Source organism: Zophobas morio, unplaced genomic scaffold (assembly GCF_036711695.1).
Source record: "Zophobas morio isolate AGI-343-1 ecotype UQ-CSIRO unplaced genomic scaffold, CSIRO_AGI_Zmor_V1 ptg000009l, whole genome shotgun sequence".
Classification (NCBI taxonomy): Eukaryota; Metazoa; Arthropoda; class Insecta; order Coleoptera; family Tenebrionidae; genus Zophobas; species Zophobas morio.
Genome location: NW_026972114.1, coordinates 4,932,360 through 4,950,639, shown reverse-complemented (window position 1 = coordinate 4,950,639; position 18,280 = coordinate 4,932,360). Strand labels below are relative to the sequence as shown.

The following is an 18,280-nucleotide window of genomic DNA, read 5'->3' as shown; positions in this document are numbered from 1 at the left end:
AAAAGGTGTCCAGAGTGCAGTAGGAAATCCACAGTTTTCATGAAAACCTTTGTAGATATTTCTTTCTTCGCACTTTTCTTTTTGGAGAAATTTTAATGCACAATATTGCAGTGCTCCTAATATACCAAAAATGAAAACCATATTCGAAAACAAATTCAAAATTTTTTCTTTTTTGTCAAAATAAGGCGGTTTTCCAAATTGTTTAAAATCCGAAAAATCCTTCAAAAGTTGTGCTAGTTTCGGTTGATTTTTTACATATACGTATGTTATGTAGTATACTCCAGACATCGATGACAATACAGTGATATCTTCTGTAAGTGGGATGTCTAAATGTTCTAGTAAAATGTTAAGATTCTTTTAGTTTAGGTTTATATATGAATTCACTTTAGTAATACTTATCGTCGTGGTTATAAGATGCAGTAGTATAGATAATAACAAAACAGAAGTTAATAAAATATAAATAGAAATTTTGATAGTATAATTCTTTCCTGGATTAAGTTCTTCGTTAGGATTGGGCCAAAGAAGAAGGTATCTTAAATTCCTTCTGCTCGAACGACATATTGCTATTTCATCGGCTTTAATGTACATATGGTAAACCTAGAATTGATAGAGTTAAAAGTAGTATTACAATATTTGCTGTGATTTTTGTGAGCAAGTGAAAGATATTTTGTATTTTAATTATTGTTTTGTAATAATTAAATCAATGTTCGAATACTCCGACACTAGATTTTATTATTAAGAAATAAAATTCGTACCTTTCAGTAGTTTCAGGAAATGTAACGAAAATTGGTTTATATTGCGCTTCTAAACATAGATATATTTCACTTCAAAAACAAACTCCTTGAATTAATACTTTACATATATTTTCTTAGTTAATTGTATGTTCTTTTCTAAAATATAAGATTATTTTACACGGTTTACCATGCCACAATTTTGTTCTATTATAAACGTCACAAAACCTGATCACACACTCTTAAACAGAGCTTACAATGATAATTCGCTGTACAATAATAATTTCGTATGTATAAATTGTGGACACTTACTTACTTCACTGTTCTATTTTATTTTTAACGATTAAAATATTCGTATGTCTTATAGCTTATAGCGATTAGTGGTCATTAATATTTAAATAAAGAGCTCATAGCATGCATGATGTAAGTGGGTGTTTCCAAACTCAAGCATGCATTCCGTTTTATTCACGAAGTGAATAATTGATTTACTTCGAGTTCAGACAGGATGTGAGAATTATTATTGTAATGGAGTTCCAAAGTTCACGAAGCTTTTAAATACGTTAAACCAAATTGGAAGTGAAAATTAAAATGTGTTTTTGATTAACGTATTTATAATTAATGTTCAGCAGTGCTGAATAATTTTATCCTATGCGTACTTCACTGCAATTTGGGTATTTAGGTCAGTAAAACACCGTATGATAAATAATGAAGTTATTTTCATATATTTAACGATCCTGATGGTCGTTACGAATAAAAATTAACAATTTTTTTATTCTATTTTATTAAATGATGATTACAAGACTTGAAACTATTCTAAGTTCGAATATAATAAAATAACGTTAGACTTTTCTAAGTCCGGACAAAATATAAAAGTAAAATATTTTATGATAAGACGGGAACGGCGTTACGGTATGATTTGAGACTTTTGACTGCAGATCACGACTCGAATGTTGAATACTTGAGTGTCGAATACTTGAATGAATCTTCTGCTCGTTCTTCTCCCTTATATACTGAGGTTTGACCTCCTTTGGCGAAGATAAGCTGCACATGGGCTGATGTAAGAGCTTGCATCAGAATTACAGGTCAACCAAGGGTCGAGGGTTGATAAGGAGTACAAAACAAAGAAAGTTCATTGCTCTAAGACGAATGTGCGTTGCATCTAGAAGTAGGCCAGTGATAACGAGTGCGTTAGCCTCAGGGTTAGAGGTCACTTCGGCAGGGTTGATAACATAAGCGAAGAAGGTTCATTGATCTAAGACGAAATGCGGTGCATCGGGAACCAAGTCGAATAAAATGTTAATAATGGAGTCTTCGGACATAACATATATCTTGACAGATGTTCATAAGAAAAGCGAATAAAATTCTAGAATATCTTAAATGGCGGAAGATGAAGAAAAGCTGGATCTAAGGGCACTTACTTACCGCTAATTTTTTCAACACGATTAAAATTTCTTCTTCATCCATCGTTTTTAGTAGTTAATACATTGGATTTTTGGATTTTTTTTATAAATAAAAGTGATCAACAGGAAGACTTTTCTTCATTCATTGAAGTATTTTTGAAATGAAATCATGCCCAGTAAACACAGTTGCGTCGTAGCGATGTTAATGCCACTTAACTCTGTCTACGATCTTGTTAGCTGTTACATACCAAACTGCGTACATTTGCTTTCCCTGTGCTATGTAATGTAATCAACAGTTACCCATGCTTGTAACATACTGGTGACATCCACATTGTTTCAGAGTAGAGACGTGCTCGCTGGTACGTCATCATAACGTTGTGTTAGTATGTCGCTAGATTCTCTATATTTTGATGTATCTGTTACGTTTTATTTTAAACGCCAATATAACGTATTAAATGGACATAGACGTTACGTATATATCGCAACATCGTAAACATATAACTCTCAGTATATTTTATTAACATGATCTATGCGATATGAATAGGCATTTCAAAAAGTCTAGTTACCATTTAGGGATATGGATATGGAAAGTAAAATTTAGAGCTTACAGTAAATTATTATTTTATTCAATGTTTGAAAAAATAAAATATGTAATAAGTAATAAAATACAAAAATTAATACAAATTCATAATATAAATAAATAAATATATATATGATTTCCTAATTCGAAAATAATACAATATAATTTACACTTAAAAAAGACATAGAAACTATAAACTGTCGTTGTTTTTTCTTTCTTCAGGCGTTGACTAGAATGCCTTAGCCACTCTGAGCAGCGTTGTTCTACTTCTTTTTCTATTGCGGAATGGGTCTTCATTGTAATTTCTTCAAAAATAAAAATTGTAATAATTATGTTTATTGCAAAAAAAAAAATACCTTTCATAATATTCATTGTTTTTGTCCCAGCCATTTTGGAATTTTCCTACCGAACAAACAAGCTACAGCAAATTCGCTGATTTTTTTTTTTTAAATACACGCCCCACATTGTTCTTTTTCCCATTACCACCTATCTGGGACAATAGTAGTTCCTGAAATAAGAAAAGAAGAAAATATTTTTATGTGTATATATCGAGCGACTGTGAAATAAGTTCGGAAAATAAAACCACAACATCATGAAGTAGAGAAAATTTTAGGTAATTTCTTTTATCTAGTCCTAATTCAGGGGAAAACATATCAAGATCTACACCTCATTCAGTGCCATTTGTTTTCATCTAAACAACACACAGCAAAAATAAAGAAAAAATTTAGTCACAATGGAAACTGAATAAATCATTGCCGCATCATTTACATTTAACAAGATGTTCCGTATTTGTTTCTTGAAACTGGAGCAGCAATTTAATTACTTTGAATCCCTGTGACAATTAAAGGATTTTTTTTCCGAATCTATTTGGAAGTCACCGCGTATGTATAACATACAGGGTGCTTCACTATAAGACTTTTCTGCAACCCACTATGTATGTAACGTGTTAAGCGAAATGTGTCATGTTTAGTAGGTTCCTAAAAAGTGTTATAGTATTACAGGCATCTACCTGTATATAATATCCAAAATTATGTTATATGTAAGTACATATAAATATATTTAGTCCAGTCATTTTAGCATAAAAAAGGGATCAACCTCGGAATGAGAGACAATAAGCTGAATTTTTGTATACGCCTTAATTTTGGCGTTCTAAAAGTTGTCTCAAAAGTCTTATAAAATCTCGTGTCTGCGTCGTAAGTTATTCAAGGTCAAAGGTCAAGAAAAACAGTTTTTTGCAATTATCTCAGTTTCTATTGCTCCAATGATGTTAACAATTATTATCATAATTGTAGAGCACAAAATTTGGGACAAATTTTATTTGAAATATTTTTTCATGCGCTCAATCGTTTTTGAGATAGAGGACAGTGAGCGCGTAGCGCTCGTCCATACGTACTGTAATGCAATCAACTGAATATCTGTGAATACTACCTTGAATTTTGAATAATTTGTATTATTAATCAATTAATACATTGTATTTAATAACATTTTACATATTTTCAATATATTCATTGAATAATACTTACCTACTTTGTGTAATTAAAAACTCATTTAATGAAATATTTATTGTATATCTCAATTTATTTATATCTTTAAAATGTGTAAGTTTTTAAATACTTATTTTTCTATCATGATTATAACTGGAAGGTCTGGAAACAACAATTCAGGGCACCGAAGATGACGACGATGAAACAGAAATTCCCGAACGTCCAGAAGATGACGGTGAAGAAGAAGAAAATTGATACTTTTGTTTTTTAAATTATTAAAAATTTATAGATTTTCACTGCAATTCAATTTCAATCGTAAGAAATGTACAGCTGCTGAATGAAGATAAAATTAAAATATATTAACTCGTTTTACTTCCTTAAAATTTACTTTGAAAAAATTAATATAACTTTAAGATATATAATAATCTAACCTAAGATATACCTACAATAAATACGTCATTTAAAGAGTTTTTAATTATACAAAGTAGGTATCATTAAATAAATGTATTGAAAATATGCAAAATGTTATTAAATGCAATGTATTAACTCATAAATAATACAAATTTTTCAAAATTCAAGGTAGTATTCACAGATATTCACGGTTGATTGCATTACAGTATGATTGGATGAACGCTGCGCGCCCACTGCCCTCTATCTCAAAAACGATTAAGTGTATCAAAAAATGTTTCAAATAAAATTTGTCCCAAATTTTATGCTCTACAATTATGATAATAGGTGTTAACATCATTAGAGCAATAGAAACCGAGATAATCGCAAAATAATGTTTTTCTTGACCTTTGACCTTGAATAACTTACGACGCAGTCACGAGATTTTATGAGACTTATGAGACAACTTTTAGAACGCTAAAATGAAGGTATATACGAAAATTCAGCTTATTATCTCTCATTGCGAGGTTGATCGCTAATTTGACTGAACTAATTGTATTTTTTTAACTTACAAAGAAACCTGGTTGTTGTAGTAGGCAGAGATAATCTTCTAATTCCTCAAAATTTGTTTATCTGTGGTCTTGGCGGCATATCTTCTATTACTGTTTTCTCTTTGATTTGTCACATTTGATGACGTTTTCATATTGGAGATTTGTTCACTCGTTTCCTTTAAAATTTCTTTTGTTTCGCACATATTTTTTGTATTTGTTTCAAGTCTAGAGTAAAATTATGTTCATTAGCACCTAGTTCATAAAAAATTGCAGTAACATACCTTTGCAACATGTTATGGCAAAGCGCCTCACTTTCAAAAACAATCACCGTAAGTTCTTCAAAATCAGCGGGAGTATCTTCAGTGATTAATGGTGGTATTTCCAGCTTGTCTGAAAAAACTGTTGTTGTTATTTACGTACAGTTATCAAAAACAACAGAAGCATGTAAAAATTAAAATGATTACTTCATTAGAATTATATTAACTTACCTAGTGTAAATTCAACCCACACAATTTTCACAAAACTGCATTAAAAATGAAGTGAGTTACGGATTTACGAGAAAGGTTCGGTGGTTGTGACCCAAATGACCAAATGGAATTCGACAGCTTCACTGTGAGTGTGAAGTGCAATAACCATAAATATGGAAAAAAGGGATCGTCCGACTCATAGACAAACCAAACTAACAAAGGTCCGACTGCACCCCCCAAACATCTGGTGGATAGTAAATGCAGAAGTTGAGCGTTATTTTTTCATTAGATAAAATAAATTTAATAAAATCAAAATTAACCACTCTCTAGTTCTTTTGCTACCCATCATCGCTTTATAAACGTCTTTATAAAATCAAAATTCGACGAATGAACTCTTCAAAACCTTGTCCCGTTTCAGGGACAATGGGCAAAGAATTTTTATGGCTTTGTTTGTGTCGTTGGGTCTTCCCTATATTACCGCAGATGTTTAAGGTGACCAGACGTTCCGATTTGATCGGAAGTGTACCGATTTCAATACTCTAATAATTCCGATTTCAAATTTCGTCCAATAAATGTTCCGATTAAAACATTCGTTCCGTGAATGTTCCGATTTCTATAAATCTGATAAGAATAAAGATAAATCCTCAGATAAGTCACTAATTTTCATGAATAGTAATTTTATTTTGTGAAAAATTGGGAACAAAACTTGTATCGATACGGTTGTCAGCACTGTTTTAAATGTCAGCAAATGTCAGTACTGTTAGTATATTACAACTAAAAATTTTCAAAGCAGTTATATATCAGATTACGATGGAAATGGAAACTAATGTTCTGATTTCGGACTTTTGAAATCTGGTCACCTCACAGATGTTCTATTTATCATTTGCCAAGCAGGTACTTACAAAATAACATTTCAAGTAAACAAGTTTACAGAAATAATTCTTAGAAATTATTACAATGAAAAGAACTTGTCTTTGGTATATTTCTAATAAAGCCGTTGTATTTTTCGCTCTGAATATAATTATTAATTAAGCATTACGAACTCACTGACGAAGGTCACTTTTTAAAGAATACGACGACCCACATCTAATTGACCATATAATCTTTAACAATAAATTTCAAATAATACCATAGTGGTTTTTTTAAATTTTGATAAGGTGTTGTAAAACTATTTCTGTTTCTGTTTTCATTTCAGGTACCTACTGTATTTACGTGGGCAAAGGATGCCGTTCGTGGGATTTTAGGGGCGGAAACGTATACCTGCTTAAATACTGTAAATACAGTGGTGTCGAACGAAGACAACAACAGAAACATACCCGATGAATTGGTTATTATTAGAGAGCGGATTTTATGAAATTTGCATATCCGTTATTTTTTGCATATAAGTCTTGATATTTAATATGTGAACGAATCATGCTAATTAAAAATGAATACAGCTATAAAAAAATTGCATATTTGCATATATTTGCCTTCTGCTGCATATTTCACGTAACGGGTCCATATTTTGCATTTTTATCAATTTTTGTGCTACTTTGAAAAAAAAAAGCCATTCGATCGGCATTTTTCTAGAAAAACGAAATTTCATGAATCATATTGCAAATAACTGGGAAAGGTTTGGGTTTTATGGTAGTTTGGAGGAACCACTGGGTGTTAAGCCATCCTTCCAGGTAAATTCGGGTCCTAATTACTTTTGGAAATACCGTTCATTTCAATATTTTTATTCAATTTTGACATGTAAACAAACGTTTATTTTGCCGTCAGTAGGCCACTAAAGCTTTGGTTTATCCGATAGCGCCATAAAATTTTTAAACCGCTAGCGAAATAAAATTTTTATTTTGCTGTTTTAAAACCATGGTTACCATTTCTGTAATTTCTCCAGTGCCTTGCTGCTCTTTTCATTTAAGGAACTTTTGATACACTTTCTGATTTCCTCTTTTCTGGGAGCAAGTTTTGTCGTTGGAATCTTGCATGATTTTGCAATTTTTCGATAATTTTAGTTTGTTTAAAATAAACAAACACCGTCGCCAGAGTCACATACTACACACACACACCTGATATTGTAACCTAAATTCTAAGCATATAAAATTTTTATTTGGTCGCTGTCAGTTCTGACGTTTCTCGAATGTGAACTTTGAATCACCAATTTTTTCACAATTTGGGACTTGGGGTTGTCAAAATTAAATAAAAGTTTGTATTACACTCGCGGTTAAAATGAATGTGTAACTCGCGGTCTTAAGGCGCTCGCGGCATACGCCGCTCTCGCCTTAAACTGACCGCTCATTAAACATTCACTTTAACCGCTTGTATAATAAATAACTATTGTTCGTTACTTAAGTGTATTAATGGTATGTTTTATGGTGGTCGAAGGGACGTTATCCTATTATTTTTCATCGTGAGTTTGCATTTAAGTGTTTAAAGCGATAGAGATGTGTGTCAATATGTAGATAACTCAAATTAATTTATGCATTAAACCTTTTCCTGAACTTATTCTTCAAGAAGGAACTGTGTTTTGTTGTGCTTGCTCTAATCCGATAAGTATTTTTACATCTGTGGACGCAGTACGCAGTTTTTCTATTTACAAATACATACTTTAGAATCACCGGAACAATTTTTGTTAGAATATTTCGAAAAATATTTAAAAATAAATTGTTACCAAAATAGTAATTAAATAGTCGATTACTACTATTTTTTAATTCGTTCTGTTTACCTATATTTATTTTTGAGTATAAGAATATTATCTTAAAAAATGTCATTTATTTGTCAGTGAGATCTAATTAAACACTTTGCAATGTGATTTATGTATTTTTTGTAATAAAAGGTAAGGTGTTTTTGCAATTTGTAAATAAATTTTCTTCGGTTATTACGCTTTTTTTTATTTTTGGAGCATATGCAACTGCATATCTCTGCATATATTAAGAAAGTTATTGCATATTTGCATAAATTTGATGCATGTCATATGATCATATTTCCCAAAATTTTGCTGCATATTTTCCGCTCTCTTCTTATTATACATACACTCTATTACCGACATTAAAAAAAGTCTACACTATTTCGTCATATCTGCTGCTTTATTATCAGTTTTCAGTTAGTTACATATTGGATATGAAATTAAGTGAATTTTTTGAATAAATAATAATTTAAAGATCAACCACGAAAATACTCAATTATAATTATACATTATACATTACCAGTTTATTTTAGAGCCCAAGATTACATTGGAAAAATCTAAACTTTTGAAAATTTAATGTTAAACAGATATACCTATAACTGAGTGCGAAAGTCAATACACAAAACTCGATGATCAATTATTGTTTCGTATTGAAATTATTATTTGTTTTCCTTACGATCAAAGTGAAGAAATTATTTAATTCATTTTTATTTAAGAACGATATCGCTAACCTTGAAATAGATTAGTTTTTTAATTTCGATTTTTTTCTTTTTGTTTCTTTTGTTGCCGATCAACATATTTTGCATTAGAATTAATAAAATAAGGAAATATATCATTTTATTTTTCGAGCTCATTTCAAAATTCTGTATATGTATAATTGTTCCTTTTTGGCAGTGACGTATAGGCAGAGGTTAAAAAATAATGTCTCATTACTAGTCTTAATTCGTATTACCTGTTAGATGGGACATTTTTTAATTCTGATCATAAACTATGTGCATTAAGTCTCTTGTTCTGTTTTATAAAGCGCAGATTGTTATGGACATATAAAAATAAAATTATAAATAAATATAATTACAGGAAATATAATATGAAAAAAAAAAATTAAGAGCAACTCACTATTGGCGTCATCTCGCTTGTGCAAGATTTAAGACAGGGAAGAAATTTCTTTTTTTAAGACTCAGCATCTTTTGTTTATGAATATGCTATTTACTTGCAACACAAACATAAATAATAAATATAAAATAGAGCTATATAATACTCGATATGTATGTTTTTAAATATTTTTTGCTGTTGCCCTGTCAGAAACGTTAATTTTCGATTTAACATGCCATTTTGTAAAATCAACTGAAAAACACTTTGCATAATTAACTAATAAAAATAAAACATTCCGAAGAATGTATATGTATATATTAATCAGATATCTAGTAACGACAGTTAACATTACTTATTGGTTACATACTCCATTGTGATGTTACAAGGCTTACCTGCCAACTATATCGCTGCTACACAATAATGAGATATCTAGTAAATGCAGTTAACATTAGGTGTTAGTTACATAACAAGAGTACCACAGTGTGATGTTTAAATGTTTATATGCAAGCTATATCGCTGCGACATAATAATGAGATATCTAGTAAATGTAGTCAACATTACGTGTTTGTTACATAGCATGAGTACTCCATTGTGATGTTATATAGCTTACGTTCCAGGTATATCGTTAAGACATAATCATGCGATGTACTTATTGTTCTTTTGTGAGTACGTACCTGTCACGTCAACATCACAACTGTGTTTACTGGGTGCCTCAAACAATTTTTTTACGTCAAAGGCAAAGACCTTCGTCAAATAGTTCTTCATTGCAAAAATAATTTTAAACCATACTCTAAATTTGCTTCTCTTGCATGTTGAAAATTTCAAAGCACCTTTTGCCCAACTAACAAAAGCATTTTTTTGAAGAAATTTAAACACACTACTACAATAAACGCTCAATATTAAAATTAGTAGCCTTTAGTTATATCAGTGTTAAAAAACTATGACAAAATTTTGAATAATTTTTGAAATATGACGTGATAAAAATTCGCAATCATAGTGTATTTAGAATATAATAGGAAATATACGACTAACTTGTGTAAAGCCTTCCCTGAATTACCTTCTTATTTTAATTATCTATTTTTATATCTTCATTTTTAAATATGGTGCAGTTCCTAATTTTTAAGTATAAACATTTTTCCTTACCTTACGCTAGGGAACTTGTTTCAGGGCTGCTAGAGTTTGTAAAAAATAGGCTACCTGTTTCCGTTTGTCCGTCTGAGACGCTTGCCACCCCAAACAAGACAAACAACAACAAAAATGAGAATGTAATGTGAAACGTAAATAATTTCAGTTGCTATGTTTAGTCAGGTAATCTTAATTTATAAAAGAAGTTCTTCTAAATATTAGATAAATATATTTTTGAATAAAGTTATTTTATCAGTTTCTGGAAAAAGAAACATTATTTGAAAAATGTATATTTAATTTAGAAAAATTTTATTCTCTCTTAAAAACCCATAAACATAAAAGTGATGCTTGCTATTATCAAACTAAAAGCCAAAGGCTGTGTGACTCTGTAGACTTAACAAAATTCTTAGTGCAACTCATCAGTTCCACTAATGAATTAATTATTGTAACTTATAGAATACAGAACTTCTACATCACAAACTTTGGTGGTGAAATTAATTTATTTACTGCAATAAGCTAATCAACATTTCAAATTTATTAAAAAAATATTGAATGGAAGCAATCGTAGTTTTATTAATTTTTTTGTATTTCAGTCAAATAAGTATGGTAAAGTCAATTAAACCTAACGCGCCTCTTGATCTGCTAACTTCCATACTGTGCCATCTTTTTCTTGTGAACTTTGTGATGCTTAGCAAGATGATCAGATCTCGCAAATGCCCTTTCACACAATTCGCACTTATACGGTTTAATTCCCAAATGAGATCTTCTATGTCTGGCCAACTCATCCGATCTCGAAAACTTCCAGGTACAACTTTCCCAGTTACACACGAAAGGCTTCTCACCCGAATGTCTTTTGAGATGAGCTTTAAGATGTGATGATTTTGAATAAACCTTGTCACAATTATCAACAGAACACGGAAAACATCTGTCGTCTTCGGTTTTTCTGTAGACGTACTTTTCTGACGACAAAGTGAAGTGCGTTCTCCTTTGCTTGTTGTAGTAAACGAGATCCTCGTTTTGTGTTTTTTCTACTTTAATACTACGTTCATAAAGAAGAGATCTCCGCTTGATATTTTTTTCTTCGGTGATGTGTGGAAATATGTTCAGAATTTCAGGCAAGTCGTTTGACTGCAAGTTTGTACTAGTGTCTTGAATGTTGTCAAGGGTTAAAGAATCAAAGCAACTGTCGGTTAACAAATCCTTGCAAACTATGTTATCTACAGCTTCTAGTATCCACGAATCTAAACTGACGACGGTTTCTACGCTGCTGTTGCCGCTGCTTTGGTTGCTGTTGCTGATGCTGTCTTCGTTACCGTTGCCGGATAAAATTAGATCTACTCCTAACACAGAGTAGCAATTACTCTCGCTATATTTATCGTTGGTAACATGCTCCGAACAAAATTCGTTGTTTAAAAAACTGTCAAAATGTTCATCAAGGCTGTTCTGATAACTTTTGTTCGAATTGTCATCGCAGTTAAAACTGGTAAATTTGGTGATTTCGTTATCTGTAAGAGGTAATGGTGATGAAATTTTGCTGTCTACAATATCAAGAATACTTACCACTACTTAAACAACTATAAAAAGGGAGCAGTATGTCATCCAGTGGTGACGAGTCATTGTGGAAATTTTCTTTCATGTTTTGATGTTTACTGTAAAAAAATATTGAGTTAAAACTCGGTTGATTTGTACATATGTATTTATAGATTCAAGATGTGTAAGTCAGTAATGTTTTACGAGACACAATCTTCAAGTAATACTTGTTTAGATGGGTCTTCACCAACTTATAATATTACTAAAATTAGTTAAAGGTTACGTTACTTCGTAAAATAAGAAAATGCCAGAATATAAGAAATGATTTTGTCGATGTTGAATTAATTTTTAATTTTTAAACGTTACAGTATTGAATTACTTGTAATTGAACTACTTCCGACGACTGAAAATTTAGCAAGTTGACAACGGACAGAAACATTGAAATACTAAAGAAAAATCAATCAAGCTAAAATCATACTGATTTTAGCTTGATTGATTATGAAATTACGATTACAATGATATGAAACACTTACATGTGATGCATTAATTTTAACTATTGTAGTCGGTTTTTTAGTAAAACTAATTTTTAATCTTCGAACGAGCGGTTTTATTAATATTCTGTTCAGATACCCGTCGTGTCCCGTACTGCTTCCTCCTCACTGCTGCCATCTAGTTGTAGCGCCAAATTTGAAATTTTAAATGTAGGTGACCACAATTCGGCCAATCCTGACATTATGATCGTCCCGATCATATACACAAAGTAAAACATAAGGTACATAACATAATAAGTGACAGAAAACATAAGGTGCTTAAACTTCAGTCACACAAACATCATAAGTTACACAAAGTAAAACATAAGGTACGTAATATAATAAGTGACAGAAAACATAAGGTGCTTAAAACTTCAGTCACACAAACATCATAAGTTAGTGAAACATAAAATGTTAAAAACATAAGTCACATAAATCCAATACATAATATAACGCCTAAATAACATAATGATAAGACGCACATAAGTATCTAAAGTACATAAATCACATAAGTAATTAGGACACATAAAAATCATAAGGGTATTAGAGATGGATTAGAAAACCCAATCGCTTAAAAGACGGCTTAAAAGACGAACATGTCAGCGTCAAAACTAGAACGAGGTGGAAACAAAACTAAGAAACACAACATTATGAAATAATGAACAAATGAAACTAATCTCTTTGTAACTTATTGTAGCCAAAGCTTCATATTCTCAGGACAACATACTCCCTCAAATGGGATTTGCGTTACTTGGAAACCTTCAACGTCTGTAATCCAATAACGATCATTGCCTAATGACTTCTTGATTTTGTAGGGACCACGATACCTAGGTAAAAGTTTTTTATTAATACCTGGTGTAACATCTATGTTTTTTATCATCACATAATCACCGAAATTGTACGGTTTAGGAGGTCTATGTTTTTGGTCATACATGCGCTTATTGTATGCTTGTAACTTTTCATTCTGAGACTGAGCCTTTTCTCGAACCTCGGCTAAGTCATCTTCTTTTTCAGCTTCAGCGCCCAATGAATTTCTTAAAGGATCGCTAGGATCGTTTTGACTAATACCGAACAATAAAACGGATGGAGAATTATCAGTGGATCTACAAAACGAATTGTTAATAGCAAATTCAACTGTTCCCAAAACTTTCTCCCACTTGTTTGTTAAAATAGCCAATTTTGACAACATTGGTGTTAAGTCTCGATTGATTCTTTCGATCTGACCGTTTGATTTTGGTGACCCCGTCGCGACTTTAATATGCTGAATCATATGTTCTTGAACAAACTTTTCGAACTCATTAGAGGTAAAACAGGATCCCCGATCGGATACAAGACGTAATGATACACTATAGTGCCTAAAATAATTTTCTAACTGATTGATTACTTCACAAGTTTTGGTGCTCTTGACTGCATACAGTTTTACGAATTTAGTGAAACAATCAATGATCTCAAAAATATATCTTTTACCTGTCGAAGTTTTTTCTAATGGACCATAATGGTCAATATGTATGGTGACAAAGGGTTTATTTCCCTTAGGGATATTGTGCAACTCACTCGGCACGGCGCCACCAATTGGTGAAAAGGTGATACATTTCAAACAATTTCGAACATGATTTTTCACTTTTTCTTTAATACTAGGAAACCAATAGCTGCGTTTTAGATACTCCATAGTTTTGTCCACGCCAACGTGACCGAAATTATCATGACACATAGTTAAGATCTGACTTTCCATCAACGAAGGAACGTAAAATAAAAGCTTTCCTTTGCTCTTTCTATACACTAGTCCATTCCTAAGTTCAAATTTTGTACTTTCGCGGGTTTCGAGTTCAGACTTAACCTTTTGAATACTCGAATCTAAGTTTTGAGAAATAGCTAAATTTTGTTCCAGTGTATTTTCCTCTAGTACTAAAATATTGTTGGCTCGACTTAAAGCATCAACATGGATCATCCGTGTTCCCGGACGATGTTGCAATTCGTAGTCATAATTTTGTAAGAATAGTGCCCACCTAGAAATTCGAACATTAATATCTTTTTTATTCAGAGTAAGCCTAAAACTATCACAGTCTGTGACAATCGTAAAATGTATACCGAAGAGATATATATGAAATCGTTTAATAGCATAAATAGCGGCTAAACATTCCAATTCAAAGCTGTGATATTTAGATTCGGTTTCGGTCGTCCTACGACTGAAATAAAAAACAGGATGAAACTTTCCCGACGACTATTTTTGAAGTAAAATAGCTCCAAACCCAGATGTGCATGCATCGCAGTGCAACTCTGTTTGGGTATGCGGATCATACACAGCTAAAAGAGGATAAGAAGCTAATTGATTTTTTACTTGTTCAAATGATTCAAGTTCTTTTTCACCAAACCGAAACTCAACATTCTTTTTTAACAAGTCATATAAAGGTTTTGTAAGGACGGAAAACCCATTTATAAATTTTAGAAAATAACTAGCAATACCAACAAACCTATGAACTTCCTTAGCATTTGTAGGAATTGGATACTGCAAAATTGCTTCGACATTTTTCGGATCAGGTCTGATGCCATCATTGTTTACTATATATCCTAAATAAGAAATTTCAAACATAAGAAAAGCACATTTATCAATTCGAAAAAGCAAATTGTGTTGGGAGGCTGCACCAAATACTTCTTTCAAAATATCTAAATGTTCTTCGTAACTGTTGGTCGCTATTAGAATGTCGTCTAAGTACAAAATAATTTTGTTTGCACGAATTAATTTATTGAAAACTAAATTAATAAATCTGTTAAAAACTCTTGGGGCATTAGTTAACCCAAAAGGCATTCTAAGATATTCAAATTGCCCTAAAGGTGTGATAAAACTAGTAAATTTAATCGACGATTCTGCTACACGAACATGATGGAAACCATCCTTAAGATCAAGGGTCGTAAAATATCTTTTGTTTCGAAGTCGATCCAGATTGTCTTCTATCAAAGGAGTAGGAAAGTTGTCTTTAATAGTAATTTTGTTTAATTCGCGATAATCAACGCAAAGCCTTAAATCACCTGTCTTTTTTCTTACCAGTACAATTGGACTACAGTAATCAGAGCTACTAGGTCTAATAATGCCTCGTTCTAATAGATCATCTAACATGTTTTGTAATTTTTCTTTTTCAGAAAAGGATAAACGCCGTGGTCTAAAAGAGATTGGTTGATTATTCTTAACACAAATGTTCATTTCGTAATTACAATCAATCTTTGGCGAGTCATTACATAAATAAAAATTATCATACACTTCCAAAACTTCCACTTTTTTATCATAATCTAAACAAGGATTGATTTGTACTTCTTTGTTACTTTTTATTTCTTCACCTACCTTAAAATCGACATGTAAAATTTCGTCAAAGTTATTTACTTTCTCAAATTCGTTTGAAATAATTTTTAAATGATCTCCTAACGTAAACGTGAAACCCTTGGTATTGAGAAAATCTCTACCTAATATAGCGTTAAAGGACATGGTGCTATTAGGAACTACATAGAATTTTATGGGTAAAACAGTTTCATTAACAAATACTTCCGTGTTAAAAATACCCAAAATATCAAGCTTCGATCCATTCACACCCACGAAATTTAAATTTGGATTTAGACCTTCATTGAAATTATTTTCGGTGACATACCGAACTTTTACAACTGAAATTGGGCTACCTGTATCGATTAATGAATTCAAATTATAGCTACATTCGGTTTGACAATCATCTTTAACATTAATCTTAACGTTTACCATATAGGGATCTTGTGTCTCGGTTGATATCACATTGGTGGTGTTGTCTTCCTTTTTCTTCCCTGGACAATTCCTCTTCTGATGTTCCTTTGAACCGCAATTGTAACAGGAACCCTTTTCCCTCACCGGAATTGGACAATTTGAGGCGAAATGGCCCACACCATTACAATTATAGCATCTTCTAATTATGTTCTGATTTGGAGGGGGTTTACTACTGCCCTTCGCTCCTACAGACCCCGGAGAATAAGTTCCTTTGTTTTCGTTATGCTTTCGGAAACGTTGACCAACAGATTGAGTCGAAGGTGTACGGGTCTTTCTAATCTTCTCATAAACTTCAATTTTTTTCTTTAAGTCGACAAAAGTTTTAGCTTCATACAACAAAAATTTGTGTTCAGGATCATCGTTAATACCTTGAATGACATATTCGATTACTGACTCCTCTTCAATTTGACCCTTTGAAGCGAGTTCACACATCTTCAACAAGTATTCCTGGAGAGATTCTTCTTTTTTCATTTTTCTATTATTCAGCATGCGATGCAGTTCAGCAGTGCTCACCTTCTTGGAAAATTCACTCAATAACCTGCGTTTCAAGTCCTTCCATGTACCCAAATTCCTCTGACTTTGGATAAATAACTTAGCAAGCCCAGTTAATGATTTCTTCGCAAAAACTAGTCGCTGCAGTTCCGACCACTTCATAAGTTTAGCGATGTCTTCAAAGTCTGCGACCCAAGTCTCGATTGCATAATTGTCATCACCACTAAAAGTGCGTACGGAATCTTCGATGTCTCTGAAAGACATGGTGAACGTAGGGACTGCTGCCGCGCCTGCTCGACCATCATCACTGTCTACCGGATCATCTTCGTCGTCCTCGTCTTCACTCTCTTGTTCTTGAACAACTCTTTCTTGTGTAAACAGATCAAAATCAGTCAACACTGAACAAATTCTCTCGGCCACTTCTTGGTGAGTACCTGCACAATTCAACCCCAGTAGAAGGCCGACTCCACAAAGTTCTGCGATCGTAAAATTCTGCACTACCTCATCCACTTTCTCATTGAAGTCATCTGATGCGATCTCAAAAGGGAAACCCGTCCATTGACACAGCTTCTTTCTGTTCAACCGACTACCGTCGTCAAAGGCAAGGCCGTATAGCGTACGTACCGATGCATAAGGACCATTCTTAATAGCGTCGTCACACAACTCCACTTCTTGGAGGGTTCTTGCCATCTTCTCATTTATGAAAAACGTGATGAGTTGACATAACCTCACATTTCCCACGTGCTTGACTCTTCTACCATTTATCCGTGTAACTATTCCATGAATCAGCACTTCACAAACACAAATCGGACATTGGTCATTCCGATGTTAAGGTCGTTCATCCCACACCTGAAATTGTAGTCGGTTTTTTAGTAAAACTAATTTTTAATCTTCGAACGAGCGGTTTTATTAATATTCTGTTCAGATACCCGTCGTGTCCCGTACTGCTTCCTCCTCACTGCTGCCATCTATGTAGTTGTAGCGCCAAATTTGAAATTTGAAATGTAGGTGACCACACTATAAACAAATATAAATTATTATTTAAATGAAGAGACATACATCTAGTTGCCATATACCTACTTAATTGGAAACAGATGTGCAATAGCTATTTGCATCACAAGGTCAGAAATTAGGCCTCTGCGAACAGAAGCGAATTTACCAGGCCGAGCGTTAGCGAGGATGCAAAAACCAAGTATTCGAAAAACAGGTTCTGGCGAAATGATGCGTATTATTTTTTTTGCACTCATGCTCTTTTTTGATGGCTTTCGTGCATTCACCAGGGTGCGGGAGTTCGAACTTCCCGCACACGTGCATTTTAACTTCCCGTTGCCATGGTAACCTTAAAATACTCGCGTAGTGTCAACATTGTGATGTGTTGACGGCTCCATTGTTTATAAATAACTCACAGTTAATTTCTTCAGTTTAAAGGTTTATTCGTTGCAAAAAATATTGTACACAA

General features: G+C 32.6%; 1 protein-coding gene across 4 annotated transcripts in view; it reads right to left on the bottom strand.

Moving 5' to 3' along the window:
* Window positions 1–11,088: 11,088 nt before the first annotated feature.
* The window catches only part of LOC135125605 (Kruppel-like factor 1), a 30,768-nt gene continuing 23,576 nt past the window's right edge, over window positions 11,089–18,280 (bottom strand). For all 4 annotated transcript variants that reach the window (XM_064051246.1, XM_064051248.1, XM_064051245.1 and 1 more), the window contains exons 2-3: window positions 12,046–12,134; window positions 11,089–11,990 (exon numbers count right to left, since the gene is read on the bottom strand). In XM_064051246.1, the coding sequence (XP_063907316.1) occupies window positions 11,128–11,990; window positions 12,046–12,121 (939 nt within the window). In that variant the 5' untranslated portion in view covers window positions 12,122–12,134 and the 3' untranslated portion in view covers window positions 11,089–11,127. The remainder of the gene's footprint in view (window positions 11,991–12,045; window positions 12,135–18,280) is intronic.